The following is a 25,869-nucleotide window of genomic DNA, read 5'->3' as shown; positions in this document are numbered from 1 at the left end:
CTGCACGGCAGCCACAGCCCCGTGCTCCCGATGCCCCATCCTCTCCCCGCTGCCCACGAGGGCCTCCTCAGACCCCGAGGTCACACGGGTGCCAGTGGCAGGGGCCAGTCCCAGGTTGGCACGGGGACACTGTCCCTACAAGGGCTGGGGTTGCCCCGCCATCCACCTCTCTGGCTGTGGGAGCTGGTGCTGGGGTTGCCTGGTCAGCCCGGCTGTGCTAGTGCAGGTTGACAAGTACGCGGCTTAGAGGCACCCCTGTGGTGTCCGCCAGCACGCGGCCCTGCCACTGCTCACGCGGGGCAGTGTCCTCCTGCCGTGCCGGTCCCGGCGCCTGTGTCACCTCTGGGTGCCAGGCTCCATCTCCAGACGGGAGGGGTGAGCCCCACTGGCGGGCGAAGACGCTCAGCTCCGGAGGAGGTGCCGTGCTGGGGTCTCGTGCTGGGCCCCCTCCTTCCTCACTTTCACCCCACCCCACAAGCACATGCACACACACACGTGCGCACATGCACACACACACACACAGGCACACGCACATGCACACACACGCACACAGGCACCGCCAGAGACCGGCTTTCCTGTACCGTCTGCGGAGACGTCGGCAGTGGGGACTGCGGGCAGCAGGGTCTCTGGGGCTTCTCTGACGGCCTGAGCAGCCCCAGCGTGCGAGGCAGTCACGGAGCGTAGTTAGGTTTTCCCTGGGGAGCGAGGCTGCACTGTAACAAGGTGGCGGAACGGACAAGGCTCTCTGACTGTGTTGGGTGCAGTGGGGAGCACAGAGCCGCACGGACAGAGGCCACGGTGCCTGAGTATCGGAGCGGCTTCAGGAGGGAACCTCTGAGCTGGGTGGGCGCTGGGGACAGGGAGGCGGGGGCAGCCTGGGGCGGCCTCTTCACGGACCGTGCCCTCCAGGTCTGTGCCCCATGGACCCGTGTGTCTCCAGCCTCCCACACCTGGTCACCACCCCAGACAGCTGGTGGGTCACAGACCTGGGGGCGCATGGACCTGGGGGCACAGACCTGGGCGAGACCTGGTGGGTAGAGACCTGGGGAGCATTGACCTGGGGGGTAGAGACCTAGGGGGCACAGACCGGGGGGCACAGACCTGGGCGAGACCTGGTGGGTAGAGACCTGGGGAGCATTGACCTGGGGGGCACAGACTGGGGACATAGACCTAGGGGCACAGACCTGGGGGTGCACTGACCTTGGGGGGCACAAACATGGGGGGTAGAGACCTGGGGGGCACATGGACCTGGGGGCACATGGACCTGGGGGGCACATGGACCTGGGGGCATAGATGTGGGGGGCACAGACCCGGGGGCACAGAGCTGGGGGGTTTGAGACCTGGGGGGCACAGACCTGGGGGGTAGAGACCTGGGGGGCACAGACCGGGGGGCACAGACCTGGGGGGTAGAGACCTGGGGGGCACAGACCTGGGGGGTAGAGACCTGGGGGGCAGAGACCTGGGGGGCAGAGACCTGGGGGGTAGAGACCTTGGGGGCACAGACCGGGGGGCACAGACCCGGGGGCACAGACCTGGGGGTTTGAGACCTGGGGGGCACAGACCTGGGGGGTAGAGACCTTGGGGGCACAGACCTGGGGGTTTGAGACCTGGGGGGCACAGACCTGCGGGCACACAGGCCAGGCTGGCCCGGGCCTGGGTAGAGACCCGATCCCCCGAGCAGTATGAGGGGAAACCTGCGTGGACGTCGTGAACCCCCGTGGTGTGTTTGCAGAGAGCGCGTCAGGTTGGAAACAGAAGTGGGAGCCCCGGAAAGCTGTCCACGCCCCCTCCCCTCCGCAGGGCTTCACGCTGGCAGGCTGGTGCACGGCGGCGGGAGCGTCCTTCAGCAGGGCTGTGACAGTTAGAAGAGCTGCAGTTTCCTTGGGGTGGGGCTCGTTATCTGATTCTGTGAAGAAAGTCGGTAGAAATAAGGCGTCGAGTGGTTTCGCTCAGGCTGTGGACGGCCCCATTATCCATCCCGGGGCCCTTGCAGGCTCCCCTCAAGCTGGTCCAGAGATGCCCACAGGGCACAGCCCCCCGCCGAGACTCAGAGGGCGGGCCACTTATTTATGGGTCTTTGCGGGTTGGGGGCCGCTTTCACTGGGGGGCTGCAGGGTGCCTGGGGCTGAGCTGAGCTGCCCTGTCTGTTCGTGTCCCATGTGTGGGCAGTGTGGCCTGGCCTCACCCCACAGTGAGTCCGGCAAGAGGGGCTGCACAGCCCCCAGGAGCCCCCCTCTGCCTCGGCTCGGGCCCGCCCTGCAGCGCCAGGCCCTGGGGGAGGTGGGCCGCTGAAGGGCTGCAGGGGCGCCCTGCAGTGTGGGGGGCTTCCCGCAGCGTAGGGGCACTCGGGGACTGCTCCAGCGGGGGGGCTCGTGGCAGGCACAGGGCCTTTCTGCCACCTCACCTGGCATCCCTCTGTTCTCTCTGCAGTGAACTTGGACCACTTCCAGATTCTCCGTGCCATTGGGAAGGGCAGCTTCGGCAAGGTAAGGCCAGCCGGCAGGGGGCCGAGGCTGGACAAGGGTGTGAGCGAGGCCGGCCCCATCTGGGTCTATGGGTGGAGGGTGTGGGTGTGCTTCCGGCCGAGCAGGCCGGTGATGCTGGGGCCGCGGGGTGGACTGCCGGCCGCGCTCACCGCTGCTGGGGTTTCTTAGCCCAGGTCTTTGGGGGTCTAGTAGCTCGGCCAGGAGCTGAGGGTGCAGATGGCGCGGCCCCCGGGCTCTTCCAGGGCCGAGACCCTGACACCCTCACTCTCCGTACCAAGGCCCATGTTGCAGCAGAACAGCTTTCCTCAGGGACAGAGCCGGCTCGAGGTCTGAGAGGGAAGCGTTTCACACAGAAGCCGCTCCTGGTTTAGCTGATGCCTGGTGTCTGGAGCGACAGCGACGCTCGGACACCATTGCTGCGGCTGGAGCCCAGAGGCCAGGCTTCGCCTGTGCCCATTCCTCCAGGTCAGGCAGGGGCAGGACCCAGGGTGGGCGGCCACGCTGCACTTCTGCAGAGAGACCCCCGGAGCCCATTCTCCACTTTGCTTCGGTTTCTCTTGGCCAGATCTGACTTCCTGCTTGTCGCCTTGTCCTGCCTAGAGATGGGGGGTAATTACAACTCAAAGAGGCTTAAGGAGCGCTCTGCAAAGGTTAAAATTAGCTCCCGGGACTCTGCCTTGCCAGGCCTGTTGCAGTGAATCCCTTCTGAATGGACAGTTTCTTTTCAGCTCAGAGGGCTTGACAGATGAGGCCTTTGCGCCCCCACGCCCCACACAGCTGTCCGGACGCCGTCTCTGTGAGCCCTGTACGCGTTTTAAAGGGATTGCTGTGCTGCCAGCGCAGGCTACCAGGGTATTTGAATGCTGTTAATTATCTCCATCTCATTGTATCACAGCGAGTGCTGCCTTAGGTTACCAGGCCTGGGGTAATTATAGCCAGAGCAGATTAGCCCCTTTGCACAAATCCATTGAAATGCTGTGTGCATTAGGGAGAGAGCATTTTTAACGCCTCTCGGAGTCAGGAGGTGACTGATGGACCTGGGCCTTTTGTTGATTGTGCAAAGATGGTCGATCCAAAGATGAGGTCCTTGGTCGGTGAGCTTGTCAGACGCTGGTGGCGCCTGAGACAGTCTCCGCCACCTGGCTTCTCCCACGGGAGCACCGGCGTGTGGGAGGCGAGGGGGGCAGGCAGGGTGGGGCTTAGGGGAAGGTGCCCCCCCCGGGGGGGAGGACACCAGCCGAGACTGGGTTTGGGAAGGATGGCTTATACAGGGAGACGTGGGTGTCATACAGATGACTGGAACATGGGCCGGGGAGGGAAGCTCTTGGGGCGAAGACTGACTGGGGTGGGCAGTGCATTGCCCTGTCCCCACCCCCATCGCCCCCCAGGCTGGGCCCCCTGCACCCCTGCGAGGGGCTTGTCCTCCCTTCAGGTGCGCAGCTGGGCAGCCCGCCCGCTCTGCAGTGTCTGCAGGACCCCAGGATTCTGGCTCCTCCGACCGTTCTCGGCTCTGAAAATCTAGCTGGCCACAGGGTCCCAGGAATGGGGCTCTCAGAGTGGGGTGACAGGAGGAAGTGTGGGGTACTTCCAGGGTTGTATCTTCAGACGCAGGTTACAGTGTAATTGGAGGGCTGCTTCCTGCTCCCTAGTTAGGCCTCCAGGGGTCTCTGGGCCACGGTTGCCGGTGCCAGGTGCAGTTATGTGTCTGGAATGTGGGCTCTGGTCCTTCCGCTGCTCTCGGTGGCTTGGCGGGGACCCCATGAGGAGAGAGAGTGAGGAGCTGAGCCAGCTCCAGCGTGCACGGCGGGGCCACGTGCACACCCGCGTGCGCACCTGTTTACACGTGGCCTTATTTCAGAGGGTGTGCGCTGGCTCCACCATGCCCGGACGCCCAGTGAAGACCGGCTTTACGAACTGCTGGGGAAGCCCCCTCGGCCAAGTGGGTGTGAATGTTCAGCGCCCCCCGCCCCCCATGCACAGAGGCACAGTGGTCGGTGTGTGTGACGTGACCCGTCTGCCCCCAGCAAGGTGGCTCCACCCTTCAGGGCAGTGGCTCCGGGAATGGATTACCCAGATTGGCTGCATGTGGGCCTTGGACACAAGACTGGATGTTGTGTTTGGTTTGTTTCCAGTTTTTTACGGTGGTAAATTACACAGCACTTGGAAGGTACCATCTGAACCATGTTTAACTGCACAGCTCAGTGGCATTAAGAACATCCCCACTGTCGTGCAGCCGTCACCCCGCCGTCTCCAACCTGTGAAATGAAACCCTGCACCCAGCTAACACCCCCCAGCCCCTCCCAAGTTCCCAGTTCTTGGAGAAATCGTATCCCAGCGTAGAGAGCTTTGTTCTCCAAGGCAGAGCGGAAGCTGGTGGTGGTCCGGCCCAGCAGCCATGAGTGGGGAGAACACAGCCCCCACTAGCCTGGGGGTGGACTGGGCTCTGTCCGCCAGCCTTTGGGGACGTCATGGCCAGCTGACCCCGCGAGGAGGCTGGGACCATCCTCAGAGCAGAGGCCAGGCCGGAGTGATACTACTGACAGGACACTTCCCGCCGCCCCCGTGCCCGTGCCCACACGGCGCTGGCAGCTGCGAGGCTTCCCCCGGCCGTGTCTGTGCAGATGTGAGCCCCTGGCGGCGGACCTCCTTGGGGGAGGGGCAGGTGTAGTGGGACTGTGGACCTCCACCGCGATGCTCGTGGCAGCCCTCGGCCAGGCGTTGTGTGTCGTACCCGGAATCTCAGACTGCAGGTGACACACGCTTAATTCAAGAGAGCGGAAAGGGGTGACAGATAAGAGCTAATGTCAGCAGGGTGGGGAAGGCCCCCGAGGCAGCTGAGCTGGGCTGGGCTCCTGCCAGGGCTCATGGTCTCTGCCCACCCGGGCCCTCTCTCTCCGGCTCAGCTCTGGATGACCTCTGAGCTCCACGGCCAGAGAGACGAGGGCTGCTGTCCTCCCGCCCTGGCCTGAGATGGCCCGGGGCAGCCCTCTGATTGGCTGGTGTGACCACGTGCTCCTGCCCTGCCCCACTCACTGTAGTCGGGGCGCGGGCTATAGGGCTCCACAGCGATCCGTTACAAGCAGAGGGTGGGCAGGGGCCCCGGGGCGCTGCAGTCCCTGGAGCTGGGCAGTCCCTACCTTGACCTCACTGCCCCTGCCTGCACAGAGCATTTGCTGGCATAGCTGAGTCTTTTCCCAGCAGAAGCAGCGGCTGGCGGGGGTCGAAGACCGGGTTCATTCACAGGGGTGCGTGGAGTGGGGAGCCCGGCGGGTGGGGCTCCGGGCTCAGACCTTTGCCTTTGGGGGCCCTTCCCAGCCAGCCTCTCCTCCTCCCCTTTCCCTTCCTCCCCAGCTCCGACCCCGCTCCCTGCCCCCTTCTCTACTTCCCTCCCTGCCCCAGGCCCGAGGCTGCCCTGGGGAACCTCAGACCAGCTCCTGGGTCAGTGTTGGGGGCACCAGCCCTGTGGACCAAGCTATAGGTCCCAGACCGCCACCTCTGCCGCCTCCAGCGCACAGCCCGCCTACCCGCTGGGGCTGGCCTGTGGGGTCCTGCCTGCCTCTGCCCCAGGTTCCGGGTCTGGCTCATTAAGAACCAAACTCCCAGAGGCCTGTTCCTCTGCAATTGCTCATGGCTTAGTCTCTGCTCAGTTCATGAACACCAGGGCGGCTCCAGCCACAGGACTGAAGTGTCCCGTGGTCAGGGGGGCCCTCATAAGCATCCTGTGCTGGGGCGTCTCCTGCCCCACCCCAAGGCAGGCCCTCCTTGTGCCCTAGAAACTTCCTTGAAAGGAGCCCACCCTCAGGGTGAGGCAGGGCTGCCCTGCATTGTTACATCCACACAGGCCGCCCTCAAGTTTCTTTCTCCCACACACGCCCCTGCCCCCTCCTGCCAGCTGTGGGTCCGCCGGGGTTGAGGCCCTACCCGCCCCGTTCACAGCCCCTGCTTCCCTTCAATCCTGGGCTCTGAGAAGCCCCCAGCCCTGGGCCCTGAGCTGACACGGACACGGCTCTCATGGAGCTCAGCGGCCCCTCGGCGTGCAGTGAGTGCCCAGCGGGGCCTGGAGCAGAGTCCTGGGCTTCCCCGGGGCCACGTGGGGACTGTGCACGGGCAGCGGGCCCCCCTGGGCGGAGGGCAGGACCACCTCCCCGCCCCTGACTCCTCCAGCTGTGGCCTCACCGCCTGCCCTGGGGCCCAACCTGTGGGCTGTGGCACCCTTGCTTTGACCTTTCCTGGGGCCACCCTGGGGTGTGCGTCCCCCTCCTGGGCACCTGTCTCCCCGGCTGCGGCCCAGGTGAGCCTGGCGTGTGGCTGCCTTCTGGGCCCCTCGGCTCGGGGCTGCCCTGCCCTCCACGTGCATGGCCACGGGTCCCTGGCGCCCGGGACTTATGGGGCCCCTGCTGGGGAGGGGGCCTGGGGAGCAAGGCTCTGCCTCCTTGTCTGGGGCCCTCAAAGGAACTGGAAGGTCCCAGGCAGTCCTTCCGGCTCCCCCGGCCTCCAGCTGCCCAGCCCGGGGCCTGTACTCAGCGGCTCCTGGGAATGAGGGTGCTTTTCAGGTGTGATGGGCACGAGCTCCCGCCTCAGCTGGGGTCTCCCGAAGTTCTGTCCAGCTGGACGACGTGGCTGCAGTTTATTCCAAGGCAGATCGTTTCGGTGGAATAATTAAGACTTGGAGAAGATCGGCCTATATTTTGTGGGTGTTGGTGATGGCCTAGCCCTCAAACGCCACCATCCACCCCCCCCCGTGTGTGTGCGCGTGTGTGTGTGTGCGCGCGCGCAGTGGGGCCTCCCCGCCAGCACTGCCAGCCAGGTTTGATTTGCACAGGAAATTGAATTCCAGCTCCACGCTGCACTGTCACAGGATTACTGCAGGACCTGTCGATGGGCGTTTGCTCCGAGCCCCTGACCCTCCTGATCAGTGGTGTTTGCAGCCCAGTGCAGGGGCGCAGCCCCCGGGGCCCCTCGGGACAGGCTCTGTTGAGGGGGCGCACGTGTGCACAGGGTGGCGGCAACTTCCGGGACCACGCTGACCCCTGGGGCTGGGCCCCGGTCTGCTGTGGAAGTGGGCAGTGTCACTTGGCCCTTCTCTGGCCACACGGCTCCTCCCGAAAGGCTGGACTCTCCCTAGGGCTCTGGTTACCTGAGGACACGGAAGGTGTGTTTCTACTTTTAGAGGGAACGCCTGTGGCTTCCCCACCTTCTTCCCGGCGGTGGGGCGGTGGGCTAGAGGTGAGAATCAAATGTCCCGTCTCTCCAGATGGAACTTGCCCGGGAGCTGCTCTGATGACACCTGTGCTTCATCGCTGCCCACCCACCCTCCCCATCTCTTCCCCCTCCCTCCTTCCTTTCCTGCCAGCCTGGCCTCCCTCCTCCTCTGGCCCGCAGGCCCCGTGCGTCCTCCCTGGGTTCTCGGGAGGCATCGCGTCTGCCCGCGCCCACCTGGAACATTGTCTCACACTGGCCTTTGTTTACAACGATCATTACTACTTTTACACTCAGAACAAAGAAAATATTCTGTTTGGGGAAAGAACTTCACTCCCTCTGGAATTTACCATTTTTCAGTTGGCGAGCTCAGCTGCTCTGTCCATCCGTCCATCTGTCTGTCCTCAGGGGGAACTGCTGCCTGTCCTTGGCTCTCTGCGGCCTCTGCCCTGACTCAGGGACTCCGTTCCGTTCTAACCCCCGAAAGCCTTCAGAGCGTCACAGCGCCCGGCCCATGATCCTCCAGAACGTCAGCTGCTCTCGTGTATTTATTTTTCCGATTGAGCTTTCAAATGCGTTCCGTCAAGATCGAAAGTAAACTCCCTGAAGTTTGAGTGGGAATTGCATTTCAAGATGAAATGGGAGGGGAGTGGCTGTCCTCCCCCCGGATCCTTCACACTTGGCCGTGTTTAGTATTTATTGTTCTTACGGTGCTTCTAGTTCTTCTAGTTCTTCTAGTTGTTTTATGTTCAGCTGTTGTGTATTATCTTCTGTGTTACTGTGAATATGTTTTATTTTCCAGCTTTATTTCCAGTGTACTGGGAACGGTGGCTTCTGTGCCCCGGCCCGCTGCACCCCCTCCACCCCCACTGCCCTCTGCCTGCCCTCAGCTGCTGAGGAGGTGGGTGGTTCCGGGTGTGCGCGGAGGGTGGTGGCCTGGCTTTGCCGGCTGTGGCTCATCCCTGCCAGGAATAGTGAGGCCCCCTCCTGCCTTAACCAGGGGCGTTGGGGGCTAAATGTGCTCCCATGATGCTGTCCGTGGGGCAGAGGTGGGTCTCCACTCTCGACTGGGGTCTGCAGAGCCCCCTAACAGTGGGCAGCCAGCCAGACCGGGCAGCATCAGGAAGTGAGTGTCGAGGCATCTGATGGGCACAGCCCTGCCGGAGGAAAGGCTGGCTCCTGGGAGTGGGGGCGGGGCATCCCTTGGCGAGTCCCAGAGGCCCTGGCCCTGGATGCAGAGCTCTGCACAGTGGGCGGGACTCGGCGTATGAGCGGGGGCGTCCAGGGCTCCGTCCTGCATTCCAGCCCCTCTGGCTCCCGGGGCCTTTTCTCGACTCTGGGTGGGGTCCTGCCCTCACTGGCCAGGCCTCCTCTCACCCACTGCTCTGCATACCCCACACCCACGGTGCCCCTTTTTCCTCTCTCTGCATCTGCACAAAGGCTGGGCTGGAACTGACACAGGGGCTGCTTCTGGGGTGCCTGCCCCAGTCAATGTTGGGGTAGGAGGGCCTGGCCACCCTCTGCCCTCCCCCAGCCCAGGCCTGTCAGGAGGCCGTGGGTTCCGAGTCAGGACACTCGCTGTGAAATAGGGCAGGGATGGGGGCTATTCTCCAGCTGTGAGGCCCAGGGACCCTTTTCTGGTCACCTGGGCCCAACCTGGGGGTGAGATGCTCATCCCCGGCCCCTTGCTCCTGCAGAAGGAGGGCTGGTTGGGTGATTATTTGGGGAGGGAAGGAAGGCACCAACCTCAGGGGATGAAGTGGCCAGAGCCCAGGCCCATGGCTTTGTGTTTCTCCAGTTTGTGGGGAAAGAAGTAAGATGATCCCAGCCATCCGAGGAGTCTCCTGCCCCCCGGACCCTCGGGTGGACCTGGAGGATGGGGTGGGTGGGAGAGCAAGAGAGTGGTTGCAGGGGGGACAAGTACCGTCCTGGGGGCCCCCGGCCTTGCCTCTTTTCCCGGACCCTGTTCTCAGGGCACCCCAGTGACGCCACCTTGCCCAGCCTCCCCCCGCTGCCATCTGAGTGAGAAGCCTTTGCTTGCAATTGCTATGGCAACACCTCGGCGGGTGGCAAGTGATCAGCCCTCCCGAGTGCTGCTGTGACATCTTGCTGAGTTAACCCAGGAGGAGCTGCCTGGGGTTCCGTGCATCCCTTATGGTGGAAACGCCGTGAGGAGAGGGCAGCTGTGGCCGAGGGTGTGGAGGTGTCGGGTTCTGGGACTCGAACCTGGCTGTCCACAGCCTCCACCGGGGCTGCTGGAGACAGCTTTGCCTGCAGCCCGTCCTCGGCCCTGTGATCCTGGTGTTTACGCTGGCGGCGAGGGCTGTGCTCTGGCCCTTGCCATCACCGTCCAGCTCCCTGACCAGGCTCGAAGCCCCTTCTCCTGAGATGTCCAGGCACCGATCTGGGCTCTGGATCTCAGAAGCCTGTGCCTGCGTGCTGTGCCCCGGACGTTCGGCCCAGCCTCCGTGTTCCCATCACACCCTCGACTGCGACCACACAGGTGGTCTCGGGGGGCCGTGGGCAGCATCGTTGAAGGCAAGCCGGCCTGCCGCCCGCCCTCTCTGCCCACCCCTGCCCACTGCCCACTCAGGGCAGGGCCAGTCCATGGCTGCAGCCCAAGCAGATGTCATGGATTTGTCTCCATTGTCAGAGAGCCCCGCCCCCAGACCTTCGAGCAATGGTGTTTCTTGACTCCATTAGTTGGGACATACGTTGGCTTGATATTAACTTTTTAAAAAAAATTAGAGTAAAATACACATAACATAAAATTTACCACTTTTAAGCATACAATTCAGTGGCATTAGGTACATTCACACTGGTGTACAGCCATCATCACCTCGGGAACTTTCTCATCGTCCCAAACAGAAACTCTGTCCCCATTAAACACTAACTCCCTACCCGCTCCCTGAGCCCCTGGTAACCTCCAATCTACTTTCTATCTCTATGAATCCAGCTAATCTAGGTATCGTATGTAAGTGGAATCCCACATTGTCACTGGCTTAACTCATTTAGCTTGATGTCCTCCAGGTTCATCCATGTTGTAGCCTGTGTCAGAATCTCCTTCCTTTAGAGGCCGAATAGCATTCCATTACGTGGACGGGCACATTTTGCTTCTCTGCTCATCCACTGATGGATTGGATTCTTTCCGTCTTTAGGTGAGTGTGAATCGGGCTGCTGTGAACCCGGGTGTACGAACACCTGTTTGGGTCCCTGCTTTTAATTCTCCTGGGTGCGTACCCAGCGGTGGATTGCTTGATCAAATGGTGCCTTGTGGTATTTTAATAGTAGAGCTTTAGCTGTGATTGTGAGGGGGGGTGGGGTGGCGCCCTCGGGTGGGATGGGGTCTCCGCCGAGGCTCAGATGCAGGCACCGGGTCTGGAGAATGTTTCCTGGACTGAGCTGACAACCTGTCCCCGTGGGACCAAAGGCCCAGGTCAGCCTGCCTGAGAGCCCAGGGGGGCGGAGGCCTGGGTGTGCAATTAATGTTATGTTTTTACTTTGCTTTCATTTCTTAGAGATTACCTTTTATGTTAAATTTAATGATTATGTAAGATACTTGCATGATGTCAGGTTAAAATCTGTAAGACAAAGTATAGCCTCCACTGCTGTTCCTTCTGTCCTGTTTCCGCCTTCCTCCTACAAATATCCCTTTGTTTTTCTAACATGTTTATTGGAGTATAATTGCTTTACAATGGTGTGTTAGTTTCTGCTTTATAACAAAGTGAATCAGCTATACACATACATATATCCCCATATCTCCTCCCTCTGCGTCTCCCTCCCTCCCTGAATATCCCTTTTGGAAAAGCTTGGTTTCTGTTTCCATTGGTTTCTTTTCACTATATCCGCATGGCCTGCTTCTTAAGTGCCCGGTCGCCTGCTGTTCACACGCTCTCTATGCTTTGCTTCTGACTTGACGGTGTTTCTGGAAGGCATGCTCTCGTTCAGAACCACCCCGCTCCCTGCCCTTTGCAGCCGCACAGCCTGCCACGGGGTGGGCATGCTGACGAGCTCCCATGGCTGCAGCAACACAAACGTGCCACCTGACAGTCGTGGAGTCAGAAGTCTGAGACTGGTCAGCCCTGGGCTGGAGTTGCAGTGGGGCAGGGCGGGGCCCTCCTGCAGGTTCGGGGGAGCACCCGTGTCCCGCCTTTTCCAGCTTCCAGAGGCGCCACGTTCCTGGGCTTGTGGCCCTGCCTTCCTGAGAGCTCCGCTCCTTTGTCACCTCTTCTCTGACCTCCCCCCTGCCACCTCCTCTGTCCCTTCGAAGGGCCCGGTGGTTACTCTGGGCCCACCTGGACCATGCAGAGCAACCCCTACATCTCACCCTCCTTCACGTACCCCCATCGGCAGGGTCCCCTTAGCCACATGAGGTGGCACGTCCGCAGCGTCCAGGGGTTGGGACGTGGGCACGTAGGGGCCCGTTGTCCTGCTACCGCATGTGCTCCTGGTGAGTGTCAGGCTGCTTCCTAGCTTTGCGGCCACAGGCGGGGCCGCGGGTATCAGGCCTCACGCGTGACCCGGCGCGTCTTCCGGTTGGTTCCTAGAAGCGGGCTGTGTGGGATGCAGGATCGATGCACGTGTGATGCCGCCAGACACGCCAGCCATCCGTGGGGCTCACGCGCCCCTGGGCCCCTGCCCAGGGCTGCTGCCAGGGCTGGGCCTCCACCAGCCCGACAGGTGAGAAATGGCATCTCACATTTCTTTTATGACAGGCAAGGTTGAGCATCTTTTTAAAATGTTCGAAGACCATTTTCACATCCTTTGTCCCTTTTTCTTCTGGGCTGATGGTCTTTTTAATTTTTAAAGCCTCATTATATTAGTGATCTTAACCTTTTATTTCTCAGTGAGTTGCAGATATTTTCCCCGTTTATTATTTGTCTTCACCTTTGTTTCTGTGGGTTTTTCCTTGTGTGTAGTCGTGTTTGTTGGTCTTCTTCCTTGTTGCTTTCAGGTTTGGGACCACAGGGATGCGTCCCCCCTTCTAGCTGTAGAGGACCCCATCCTGTTTCCTTCAGCATGTCTGTGTTTCCCTAATCATGTTAAACCTCTTACGCATTTGGAATTTATTCTGCCTTGTAAAGTGTCACGAATGGATCACGTTACATCTTTTCTTATGTAGCTGTTCGGTTATCCCAACGCCATTTTTCATAAAAAGTCTATTTTGTCCATAAATTTGAGACGCCGCCTTTGTTATGTACTAAGTATCCTTTGTTATGTACTAAGTATCCTTACGCCGTTGGGTCTATTTCTGGATTTTCCCTCCCGCCCCTTGGCCTGCCTGCCTGTTCCACTGTAGGACCGCACGTTATCACGGAAGGTGTATGTAACGTGCTCTGACACCTGATCAGGGCTCACGTCCCTGCCTGGCTGTTCTTTTAAAGTTTTCTTCTTGGCTATTTTTACTTGATTGTCTTTCCCTATGAATTATGTGACCAACTTGTCAGCTCCAGGAAAAAAAATCTGCCAAGCGTGTAAACAGCGTTCAATAAAAATGAAAATTACCCCCCGCCATTCGTCCCCAACTATTCCAGGCCTTGGAGGCGCTGCTGCGGCCAGTGGCATGTCACACGGAAAGCCCGGGGCTGCCCTGGTGCCCTGGGATCTACAGACTTTACTCCTTTTCATGCTTAGATCTAATTCCATTTCTTCTTAGTCTGTCTTAAGTCGATTATGGGAGGACGCAGCTCAGAAGCCGAGACCAGTTCCATTTGAGGAAATGGTTTCATGGGACCGATGCTCTCAGCCTTGGAGGCTGCTCATAAAATGCCAGAGGCTTTCTGGCCCTTCGCTGCTCTGTGTGAGCTGCGGCCGGGGTCCCTCTGCACCAAACCCCAGCGCTTTAAACGGCCTCTGATTGGAGCCTCTCCCGTCGGGGGCTCTGCGGAGCCCGCAGGGGCCGGGCCCACTCGGCCTCTTCCAGCTGGGCCGCTGGGGGCCTAAAGCCCTTTTCGGCTGCCCCTCCAGAGAGCGTTCGGATGCCACTGACTCTAAGGGGAAGCCCAGCACCGGCTCAAACAAACGTGAATGTGCCCGGCGGCCGTGGGCCTCCGGGGGCGGGTCTGGGCCGCTGGGGCCGCGCTGGCGCCCCCTGGCCTGGGTGGGACAGGGTGGTGAAGGAGCTCAGGGTGTGCGCTGGACTGGGGCCGCCTGGACAGGGAGGCGGGAGGGTGCCTGGGGGAGGCCAGTGGGAGCCGGGCGGGCCAGTGCCCGCAGGCGTGGTCACGGACACTGGCAGGAAGCAGGATGTTCTCACGGCCGTGACAAAGCACCACAACGGGGCGGCCTCAGACAACAGAGGTGTGTTCTCCCGTGCTCTGGAATGGAGGTGGCCGCGGGCTGGCCCCTCCTGGGGCTGGAGGGGAGGCCGGGTTTCCCCTCTCCTCCCCTAGAGTTTTCAGCTAGACCTGAGAATTAAAGTGACGTAAAGCAGAGGAACGGGAGAAAAGCGTACAGTTAATGTAAGTTCACATTCAAAAGCATACACATTGTTTAACGTAAGTTTTGGATGACGCTGGAGCCCTTGTGAGGAAATGAAGACCCAGAGGAGGCAAAACCTGAATGTTTCTGTGCTGTGGGTCGGACAAAGCGGCGACGTGGAAAGGTAACTAGAGTCCGTGGGAGGCCGAAGGAGGAGAAAACATGCTTCAGCAAGGCCTGCTTGCACAGAATTCTCTCGGCCTGGACTGAGGATAAGATCGTCCACGTGGGGTGATTCCCTGGTTGCAGAGGGAAAGGGGCGTGCAGGTGCCCATTGCCCTGCTGCTCTGTGAGGGTCGTTGGCTGGAGGCGATCGTGGCCAGAGTGCACCTTTCAGGGCGTGTCCCACCGCCCTGATTCCCCCCAACACCCCCCGTCGGGAAGAGTCACAGCTGTGAACTGCTGCATGTCTCAGTGAACCAGTTTCTCAGTCCTGAGAACAGGTCAGTTTAGTTAAGCAGTCGTGTCTCATTTTAGGAGGCGGCGTTGGAGGGCCTTCGCGCCGAAGTGAGGCCTTTGCATGGTCTGAGCGATCAGCATTTAATGGGAGGTACTTCTGTGGAAACAAAGGAAAAGCCAACTGTCCAGCCGGGCCTGAGTCCAGAGGGTGGTCAGCCGCGGGCACTTCCAGGAGGGTGGTCTCTGTGCCTCCCTGGAATGGGGGGGGGGCAAGGGCAGCTGGTGGCAGTTCCGCTGCTTTTCCTGGGCTGCAGTTGGGACGTGGCCATGGCGTTGGGTGAGCTCTGAGCAGCCCCCAGGCAGCACCAGGGGGATGGTCCACGTGTGACCTGTGTGATTTCTCTGAAGTTTATACTAAGTCGTCAAGCTTCAGCTTGTAGGGGAAGTTTTCATTTCTCGTGATTCCAGGTCAGAAGGGTAGGAGAGAAATTGGAAATGTTAATTGCTGACAAAGAGACGTGGCCATTGGACACCCCACAGTGTGTGCTGTACTGTTACTGAAACGGAGTTCTGTCCCTACAATCACCCCCATTCATTTATTTATTTATTTATTATTTTATTATTACTAATTTTTTGCGGTATGCGGGCCTCTCACTGCTGTGGCCTCTCCTGTTGCGGAGCACAGGCTCCGGACGTGCAGGCTCAGCGGCCACGGCTCACGGGCCCAGCCGCTCCGCGGCATGTGGGATCTTCCTGGACCGGGGCACGAACCCGTGTCCCCTGCATCGGCAGGCGGACTCTCAACCACTGCGCCACCAGGGAAGCCCCCCCATTCTTAATAGAGATAATGGAAGATTAGTTTGTTTGCAAAATCAGTCTGGTTTCATTAAACTTGGCCTGATTATTGATATCAGTGCAGCAAGAGTAGATTGAACATGTAGGTCTTTTAAGTCTGCTTTGCTGGAACTTTTATAAGGAATTCCAGATTCGACTTTTAAAAGCCTCTCGAGGCTAAGAAGCCAAGCCAGCAACTTGTCACCAGGCTGTACCTTCGGTACCCGTGACTTTGGGTGCGCTCCTCTCTTCTCGATGTCCCCAGACATCCTGAGATCCCTGGACCTGCTAAGAAGTGACCTTTACCCACTCGTGAGGACATGAGCCCATAAGCCAGGCGCTAGGCCACAACCTCCCGGGCTCCACAAGCTTTGCTCCACAGGGTCCACCTTAGTCTGCGGTCAAACCTGATTCGAGTGTCAGGTGTTTTCGCTGTAAACATCTTTGTCCCAAGCAGTTTCCCTGCACATCTAATTGGCCGTAAAAGATAAAATAACTGGTTGACAGTTTGGTTTGACAGTTGGGTTTGAATGCCGTAAAAGCCAGATTGCAAACTACACTTGAAAATAACATGTCAGTCGGCAAATTCTTCGTGGGCACAGCCATCCCTGCCACCCGTCAAAACCAAGTTTCCCAAACTACAGCAGATGTCAAAGAGGTGGCTAGTAATTCACAACAGTCTTGGAGAGCATTAATTACCAATCCCGTAGCTAATTTAGGTACAGTGTCTCACGCCATCTTTCCCAAATGTATCATAGGCAGTGTTGGAAGTTGGCAGAGAAAGGAGACTCAGCCTCCTCCTGTTCCCTAGAAAGAAAGGATTACGTGATTCCTGATGAGAATACATTTCTTGAAAGTGGTGAAACCTTTTTGCTGTTTGATGGTGGAGAACGTGATGTAGACAGAATTTTGGTGTTTGGCACAGAATCTGGCCGAGATGATTTGGAGAAATACAAGGGCTGAGCGTGTGATGGAACGTTTCCGTGTAGCCCAGATATGTCCTACTAGTTATGTACATCCGTATATTGATACAAAACAGCAGCGTCCCTTGTCTGTTCATTTTACTTCCAGGGAAATCCAGAGAGAAAGCAGATTTTTTTATATCGTAAAGAATTTACATCCAACATTAAATCTTGAATCCTTAATGGTCGGTCGACTTTTAAGAAAGGAAGTTTCATTGCTTTTTCTAAGCTATACCCAAATACAACTATAATCATGAATCTACACACATGTTAAATGTATTCAGATCTTTCTTGCATTTTTATTTTTTACAATAAAATCCTTAAAAATTTTTGCTATTAATTTTCATGTTTCATTAAGTCTTTTTAAATGTCTCTCTTTGTTTTATTTTTATTATTTTATCTTTTATGGCAAAATCGTATTATGGCCAATCAGTTGTCTCTGCTTGCAGCAAAGATTCTTATGGTGAAAATACCTAGAACCACTTGATCCCATGTACATCGTTTTAAAATATGACATTCCAGTGGAAGTCTGGTAACATAACCAATGTTTTAAATTAAATCCTGTTACAAGGAGAACATATTCTGTTGACCCTATATGTAAATAACTATATTGTCATGAAAACAGGACATTTAATAAGAGTTTCTGAAGTTTGCAGGGATCAGGGAAAAGATAAATGTCTCAGTTCTCTTTACAAAGGTATACTTTTCCAGACTGCTTAAAGAGAAAGAGAAAAATAATTTCTTAAGCCTGGAAAACAGAACATTAAAAAACCAACAATGCTTCAAACAAAAAGTCATAAAAATAATAATCATCTTCATGAGTTCATTTAGTCCCATGGAATTAATTCTTGTTTTCCTTGATCTTGGATTAGTAGTTTTATGAACCCATCAGTTTTTCCACTAGATTTTAGAAAGGCTCATCTGGTTCATTGGTGTGGTTTTAGTTACCAGAAACCTGTATTCCAGGCTCCTTGTCAGAGTTCTTTCCGTGAACTTTTTAAAGATGAAGCACTTTTGTCTGAAGTTCATTGTAAAAGCTTTCAGGAAAGCATCAGAGTAAAACAGTAACTATGTGTAAATGACTGAAGTTGAAAAGTAGCCATGGTCAAAGATCTGATGAGTTTATTGCAAAAGTGATGCAATTGACGTGGAAATTTGGTTATTTCTGTGGCATATAGTATTTTAAGATAATACTTGGAATTATGACTGATTATATAGAGAGTGAGGACACTGAAAAATTTCTAACCATTTTGTATAACTTTGGAAACACTTATACATAAGTAACATATAAGCATACAAATGTAGAGAAGATTTATCACCAGTTTTAATTTGACAATATTTCCCATGTAATTTAACATATCAAATATGCCTAATTAGTTTAATATCTCTATTTTTATAAGGTAAGATAATAAACCTTTTGAGATTCTCCAGGGGCCCTCTTGAAAATCCCGAACTTAGTTCAAGGTCGAAAAGACTTTATTTTGAATTTGATTTTGGGAAGTTTGTAAAAAATGTCAAAAAGTTGAAAACACGATTAAATAAGATTGCAGGTCACTATGAAACCGTATTTAGCCATTGAACCTAAGTGACAAAGATTTTTTTTTTACATCCTTATTGGAGTATGATTGCTTTACCATGTTGTGTTAGTTTCTGAAGTGACAAAGATTTTAAAGGCAAATATAGGAAGTCATACACTTGAGGAAAAAGAAAATTTAGTTCTTTTGATATTGAGAAGAGTCCGTTTTTCTAAGTAATCAAAGATGTGATAAAGGCAACACAAAGCCCAGGAAACTGTTTGGTTAAGACACAGCATCTTTGTTTTCTAGGCAGATTACTCAAAAGGTAAAGAAAAACCTTTTATGACCTCTTTTTTATGAATACACTCTTTGTTCATCCTATGGGAAGATGAAATGAAAAAGAAGACACAGAATGTCATGTCTAGTCCTAGGACTAGACAAATAAGCCTTTATATAAATTAAGTATCTCTAAAACTCTCAGAAATACAGAAACTAATCCAAATGTTTTTCAGGTTCTTGTGATCTGGGATAATCTTTGGTAAATAAAAGTTAAGTCTTTAAATGGCTACCTATTTTAATGTGACTATAAACCAATGAGCCTTTTCATGGCTTAAAACCAATCAGCCTTTTGTGACTTAACCACGGACACAGAGGCGTCCCGGAAGAGGGCACAGAAGGTGCGGCCCTCACCAGGATCCAGAGCTTCTCCCAAGGTCAGCCCAGAAGAGCAAAGCCCGCCGTGTCACAGGTGGTCAAAGACAACTCGGCCTCTCCTGAACTGAGCACCCTCTGAGCTGTGCTGCTGGACAGGCTACGCGGAGATGTCGCAGCACAGACAAGGCAGTCTGGGGGGAGCTGGCAGAGGTCCGTATGGCTCTGAATGACAAGTGACACGCAAGACACAGGACGGCAGTGACCACTCCTGGGCACTGTATGTCCATGGATGACCCACGGACTCCCAACACCACGCCCCCCAGAGTCACGTTCGCAGACCAGCTCTCACAAGTGTCTCCCTCCCGCCAGCCTGCATTCGGAAGGGAAGAGCCAGGAGGAATCTCTACCGCCCGCAAGGGGCTCTGGCCAGCGATCCCGCAGCTCTTGTCAGCTCTCCCAGGACCCCCTCGCTTATTTTCATTTTGAAAATTTCGACTGGCTTTCAAAACAATAATGTTAAAAGTGATCTAAGGCTTCCCTGGTGGCACAGTGGTTGGGAGTCCGCCTGCCGATGCAGGGGACGTGGGTTCGTGCCCCGGTCCAGGAGGATCCCACATGCCGCGGAGCGGCTGGGCCCGTGAGCTATGGCCACTGAGCCTGTGTGTCCGGACCCCATGCTCCGCAACGGGAGAGGCCACAACAGTGAGAGGCCCGCGTACCACAGAAAAAAAAAAAAAAAAAGTGATCTAGAAGGGACTTCCCTGGTGGCGCAGTGGTTAAGAATCTGCCTGCCAATGCAGGGGACACGGGTTTGAGCCCTGGTCTGGGAAGATCCCACATGCCATGGAGCAACTAAGCCCATGCGGCACAACTACTGAGCCTGTGCGCCACAACTAATGAAGCCCGTGTGCCTAGAGCCCGTGCAACAAGAGAAGCCACCGCAATGAGAAGCCTGTGCACTGCAACGAAGAGTAGCCCCCGCTCACCATAACTAGAGAAAGCCTGCGTGCAGCAACGAAGACGCAACGCAGCCAAAAAGTAAATAAAGTTAAGTAAACAAATAAATCTTAAAAAAAAAGAAGTGATCTAGAAAATGCAGAAAGTTCAGAAAAAAATCACTGTCCTGAGGCCGTCTTCACTGATGTCGGCAGCACCCTTTCTGGGCTTCTTTCTGTCCTTCCTGCATGGCAGCCCCATGCAGCTGCAGCGGGCTCCCGCCCTTTTTGGGCCGGTGTGGTCCTCAGCACACAGGCCCTTCCTGTCCTGTCGGGCCCAGGTTTCCCCCCACCAGGCAGGGCCGGGTGATGCTGAGGCCAAGACCAGCTCTAACAGCTTCCTCTGGATCCAGAAACCTCAGACCACGGATGGCCCCCCCTTCTGCCATCGGGGATTTCCATTTCCGGAATTTCACTGCATCTGGAAAGTCGGGCCAGGTGGCTCGGTGGTGGTGCCTTGAGCTCCTCTTGGTGATGAAGGTGCTGGCGGGCTGCACCACAGCCCGCGGGAAGCTGGCGCTCCTCTCCCTGGGGCAGCGTCCACTAGAGCGAGTGGCGTTGCACTGGCTGGTCTGTGTGATCAGAAGTCGGCTGGCAGCTGGAGCTGGAGCTGATATTATTCTGGGACGTGGTGTTTCTACATCAGGGCTCTCTGGGAGGGAGCCGTTGGCCTTGCATCTCAGCAGTGGCAGAATTTTACTTGTGTTTCTGGCCCATGTCTGCGTAACAGCCCATTTTCTTGCCCAGATTGGCAGCCTACAAAGGTAGCACCCATCAGCCCCGTCTCCCAGCTCCAGGCCAAGGGTGGGAAGAAGGCTGAAGTTGCACACTTAAAAGGGCTCGAGGGCCTTTCCCTGCAGCTGAGGTAGGTAGGGCTGTTCTTCCTGCTGAGCGATGGAATCGTGCGGAGCTTGGGGGCAGCCCCAGGGGCAGGCACTGGCCTTCAGAGCTCCCAAGGGACTCAGCCAGGCTGACAGCCACGGAATGTGCCCCACGGCATGTGCAGGAGCTCTGGGGTTCTTCTCCCGTGACCTCGGCCAGGAGCCCCCGTGGGGCAGCCCACCTGCCCCTCTGGGGCCCTGCCGGCCGCTTCCTTCTCGGCCCCTTGGATCTTTGGCTGGGGGGCGGTGGAGGAGAAGTCTAGTGCCTCACCCCAACCCTGCCACAGGCTCAGAAGTCCTGAGAAGGCATTTGGAGAGCAGATGTGACAGGCTTTTAACTGGTGTCATTGCACTTTACCAAACATAGTTACGTAGCCGCCCAGGCCCGGGTCTCTGGCTCCCCTTCGTCAGTCTGCATTTCTGGGTGACATTCTCCGGCCAGGACCGGGCACATGGAGACGCACGGACGTACATTAAGTCAAGCCCGTGCTGTCCCCGGGCAGCTTGGAAGGTTCTGGGTGTGCGTCCCCAACGCCCAGGGCAGCCAGCTGGGGAGAGTGCTCTGGCCATCCCAGGGCAACCTGGGGGCCGTTTTGCTGAAATAGAGGAAAGATTCAGAAAGGCTCACTGTCCTAAAATCCGTGGCCTTTAGGGGCCTTGCAGTGTGGCCACTGCCCTGGCTTCTCTCCTGGCCAGTCTCTGGCCCACAGGGCCTGGCGTACTCAGTGTCAGGTTGCCCGTTACGGCCCAGAGCAGCCCTGGCAGCTTGGAAAGCAGGGTTCCATGGCAGTGACACCGACCCTCGTCCGGGTCCCTCAGGGCACCTGAGGGCTGAGTGGCTGCATTTGTTTCCTGGGGTTGCTGTAACGAGTGACCACCCTCGTCCGGGTCCCTCAGGGCACCTGAGGGCTGAGTGGCTGCATTTGTTACATTGTTGCTGTAACGAGTGACCACCCTCGTCCGGGTCCCTCAGGGCACCTGAGGGCTGAGTGGCTGCATTTGTTACATTGTTGCTGTAACGAGTGACCACACACGGGGTGGCTGAAGACAGCACACGTTTATTCTCCTGGTTCTGAAGGCCAGAGCCCTGGCCTCAGTCTAACTGGGCTAGGATCAAGGGGCCCGCAGGGCCGTGCTCCCTCGGAGGCTGGAGGGGAGAGTCCGTCCTTTGCCTCAGCCCTCCTCCCAGAGCTGCAGCCCCTCCAGGTGTCACGTTTCTTTCTGCGTGGCCTGGATCCCCAGATCCACGTTGCAGCCCAGCCCCCAGGGAGATGGTGTTTGTGATGGTTGGATGAGGTCGTGAGGGAGGGGGCCCCATGATGGGAATGGAGTCCTTGTAAGAACAAGAGGCCAGAGCTGGCTCACTCTCTACGCGATGTCACCGTGCAAGGCCACGCGAGGACACGGTGAGAGGCGCCACCTGCGAGCCAGGAAGCACCCTGACCTCGGACGTCCAGCCTCCACGGAATACATGAGAGAAACACCTGTTGTTTGAGCTGCGCAGCCTGTGGCGTTCTGTTGTGGGGCCAGAGCCGAGCAAGACACTCTTCTGTCTCCGCTCTGCCCCTGCCGCCCCCGCGAGGACCCTGTGATTACGATTAGGGCTGCCTGCACCTGCCAGGACCGCCTCCCGCCTCAACATCACCAGCTTAACCATACCTGCAGCGTCCTTTTTGCAGGTGACGTCACATGCCCACAAAGTCTGGGGACGAGGATGTGGACATCCGTGGGGGCCATCGTTTAGCTGGTCACATCAGGGAACACGGCCCTGGGTGGACTCGTGCACACAAGGCCTGGACTTGCCCTTGACCACGACCGGTTGGCAGAAGCCTCTTACCCACCGTCCTCACTGACCCCTCACAAGCTCGCGAGCCAGATGGAGAAACGGAGGGTCAGCCAAGTTCAGAGGCCACCGGCCAGCCAGTCGGAGTGGATAGGCCTGAGGGGTGGGACAGGCCCGGGAGGCAGGGCCCTCTGGCCGGGGAGAGAAGCTGGGGGGACATCAGAGCTGCCCTTGCCCACCCACAGTCCGGGGCTCCCTTCTAAACGCGCCCTGTCGCCGGCGGGGCCGCGTGGTTTCACAGCTTCGAGACCAGGTGGGCGTCGTTGGAGGCCTGAAGCGATGTGGGTCTCAGGCCGGCGCCCCAGCCCCACCCCTCCAGTCCCCGGGGTGGGGTCTTCCTGGGGCGTCGGCCCAGGTGACGCAGCTTCAGGCAGGGCTTCGTGGGCGTCTGGGTGGCCGTCGCAGCCCCTGGTGGGGTTTGTGCCCCTGGGTTCGAGGTGGGGCAGTGTGGGCTCGGGGTGTGCCGAGCTCAGCCATGAAAGATGCCGCCTCTGTGCCCGTGGGCATCACCTGTGAGCTCTACCTCTTGGGGCTCCTGACACGGCCTGTGGGCAGCGCGGGGCTGAGCGTGGAGTCACCTCGAAACCGCAGCTGTGCCCGTGAGGGTCACTGTAGCGGGTAGACGTGGGTGTGCAGGACTCTGGCTGTCTCACCACGTGGGTGCGCCTGGGCCTCGGGCGTCTGCCACCAGATGGCGCCACGATGACGCTGCAGGAACGAAAGCCAGGGAGGGGCTCGGCGTGCCCTGCCCCCAGCCCCAGCGGGGCTGCTCTGTTTGCCCGAGCACGTCTGGCTTCTGCCGATACGGGTGTGTCATCTCTACACTGTTTGCATTAAATAATGTAGCTTGACCTTTTCCCTTGGCGTTTTTTAAGTCGTCACACGTCATTAAAAGTATTTATAAATATTATTCCAGTGGCTGTGTGATAGTTCATTGCTCTTACTTGCCCGTGTCCATAAGGATGTTGGGCGTTAAGGTGGTTTGAAAGTGTGTTATACAGTTGATGAAGAACATCTTTGGAAAAGTCACTGCGTTTCTAAGATGCGTTCCTGTGTGAGGGACGTGGGTTTCACCCAAGGGTTGGATCCAGCAGGTTTGGCCCAAGATCTGGTGCCCGTTGAGATGTCTGATCAGTGCCAGGCCACCTGCCTTTGGGTGAGGCATCTGGGACAGTCCCCAACCCATCTGGAGCTCCAGGATTTTCCACTTCCCCCGGGTCTCTGGCTGTCACTCCTTGAAGATCTGGAGACTGAAGTCTGTGGGAAATGCCTTGGGGTTATCTGTCTTGGGGGGATGGTGTCTCCACTTGAATGGGGGGCGTGGCACTGGTTCTGCAGCCCAGTATCTTGTTCTTTGACCCTGGTTTCCTTTGGCCGGGTTCTGACTGATGCTCCTTGGCCACGAGGGACCCCAGGCCGAGTTTCTCCCTATTCTGTGCTTCTCACTCCCCTCTGCACTTGGTCTCTCTGCAAGCAGTTAGCCCCGTGTTGGCAGTGTCAACACTGCTTACTGACATTGCAGCTCGCTGCTCAGAGGGTTGGAATTTGAGCCGTGCAAGGGCCCCACTATCTGAGAGCGTCCCTGTTGTGATGGGGACGGTGGCCTGTGCTTGGTGGGAGCAGCAGCTCTTGCTTCTGGGCTCCCTGGGTGCAGGGCACCAAGCGGGGGGTCCTCTCGTTCATGCCCCATCAATCCTCCGAACCAGTCACTGCCCCAAGCCCTGGGAAGGGGGAGCCCAGGTCTCGGCCCGTGAGGGGCGCGGGCACCATGCAGGCCTAGCCACCCCTGGCATCTGTGCTCTCAGGCCGGGTCCCCCCGGCTTCAGTCTGCACAAGAGACTTATTCCCGCCAAGGACGTGAAATCCGGTCATTTCAGTATTGTTACGGCCGCGGTACGCGTCCCGGCAGCGGTGCTGACATGCTCTCTGCCCCCAGGTGTGCATCGTGCAGAAGCGGGACACGGAGAAGATGTACGCGATGAAGTACATGAACAAGCAGCAGTGCATTGAGCGGGGTGAGGTCCGCAATGTGTTCCGGGAGCTGGAGATCCTGCAGGAGATCGAGCACGTCTTCCTGGTGAACCTGTGGTGAGCTGGTGGGGGTGGAGCCCTTCTCCTGCCCCGGGCACCCTCCCCCTCCCCTCCCCTCTCTCCCTGCCTCGCCTCCCAGGAGCTGGCGGGGTGGAGCCTTGTCCTGCCCTGGGCACCCTCCCCCTCCGCCTCCCCTCTCTCTCCCCTCGCCTCGCAGTGCCCTGGGAGGTGTCCACACATACACACACATGGCACTGACGCAGGGCTTCCTGGCCTGCAGGAAGCCCGGACTAGGTGTCCACACACACACACGCACACACACACACACACACACGCACGCACACACACGCACACACGCACACACACATGGCACTAACACAGGGCTTCCTGGCCTGCAGGAAGCCTGGACTAGGTGTCCACACACACGCGCGCGCACACACACACACACGCACACACACACACACACACGCGCGCGCGTACACACATGGCACTAACGCAGGGCTTCCTGGCCTGCAGGAAGCCCGGACTAGGTGTCCACACACACACACACACACGCACACACGCATACGCACACACACACACGCGCGTACACACATGGCACTGACACAGGGCTTCCTGGCCTGCAGGAAGCCCGGACTAGGTGTCCACACATACACACACACACACACACGCACACACACACACACACACGCACACACACATGGCACTGACGCAGGGCTTCCTGGCCTGCAGGAAGCCTGGACTTCCCCACAGAGGATGCCTGTGACACATGAAGTTTCTGGCACTGAAGTCCGGGAGGGAGGCTTTTAGCGCCTAAATCTGAGTTTCCTCCACAAACTGAGCACCAAGACCAGCTGAGGGGTGGGGAGCCTGCAGTGAGATCAACCCCTTCCGCTCTCCCTGGAGTCCTGTGAGCCCCTAGAATGAGACCAGTGTGGCTTCTGGGGGGAAGAGGGAGGAACATGACATGAAAACTTAATTCTTTGTAACTTTACTCTTGAGACAAGAGCCAGCTGATTATCTGAGAGCTCACAGAAGAGATTACAAAGTGGACGGAGGTCCTTAAACCATTGTTTTCCTACTGCCACCATCTTCATCATCTCACCACTGTCTTCTTCTTTATCACCTTCATCCCCAAAACCATCCTCAACATCACCACCGTCACCACCGTCACCACCACCACCATCACCACTGTCACCACCGTCACCACCATCACCACCACCACCGCCGTCACCATCACCACCGTCATCACCGTCACCACCGTCATCACCGTCACCATCATCACCATCACCACCGTCACCACCATCACCACCGTCATCACCGTCACCATCATCACCATCACCACCGTCACCACCATCACCACCATCATGATCACCATCACCACCGTCATCACCACTATCACTACCATCACCACCGTCACCACCATCACCACCATCACCACCGTCACCACCGTCATCACCACCGTCACCACCGTCATCACCATCATCACCATCACCACCATCACTACTGTCACCACCATCACCACCGTCACCACCATCACCACCATCACCACCATCACCGCCATCACCGCCATCACCACCACAACCAC

At 57.3% G+C, this 25,869-nt stretch overlaps 1 protein-coding gene across 1 annotated transcript in view; it reads left to right on the top strand.

Moving 5' to 3' along the window:
- The window catches only part of STK32C (serine/threonine kinase 32C), an 81,828-nt gene that overhangs the window by 42,900 nt on the left and 13,059 nt on the right, over window positions 1–25,869 (top strand). Inside the window, exons 2-3 of the mRNA XM_082673480.1 lie at window positions 2,431–2,486; window positions 24,187–24,338. Of these exons, the coding sequence (XP_082529606.1) occupies window positions 2,431–2,486; window positions 24,187–24,338 (208 nt within the window). The remainder of the gene's footprint in view (window positions 1–2,430; window positions 2,487–24,186; window positions 24,339–25,869) is intronic.

Source organism: Grampus griseus, assembly GCF_964374135.1.
Source record: "Grampus griseus genome assembly, chromosome: 16".
Lineage (NCBI taxonomy): Eukaryota > Metazoa > Chordata > Mammalia > Artiodactyla > Delphinidae > Grampus > Grampus griseus.
The sequence above is the reverse complement of the archived record's forward strand: the minus strand, read 5'-3'. Positions and strand labels throughout refer to the sequence as shown.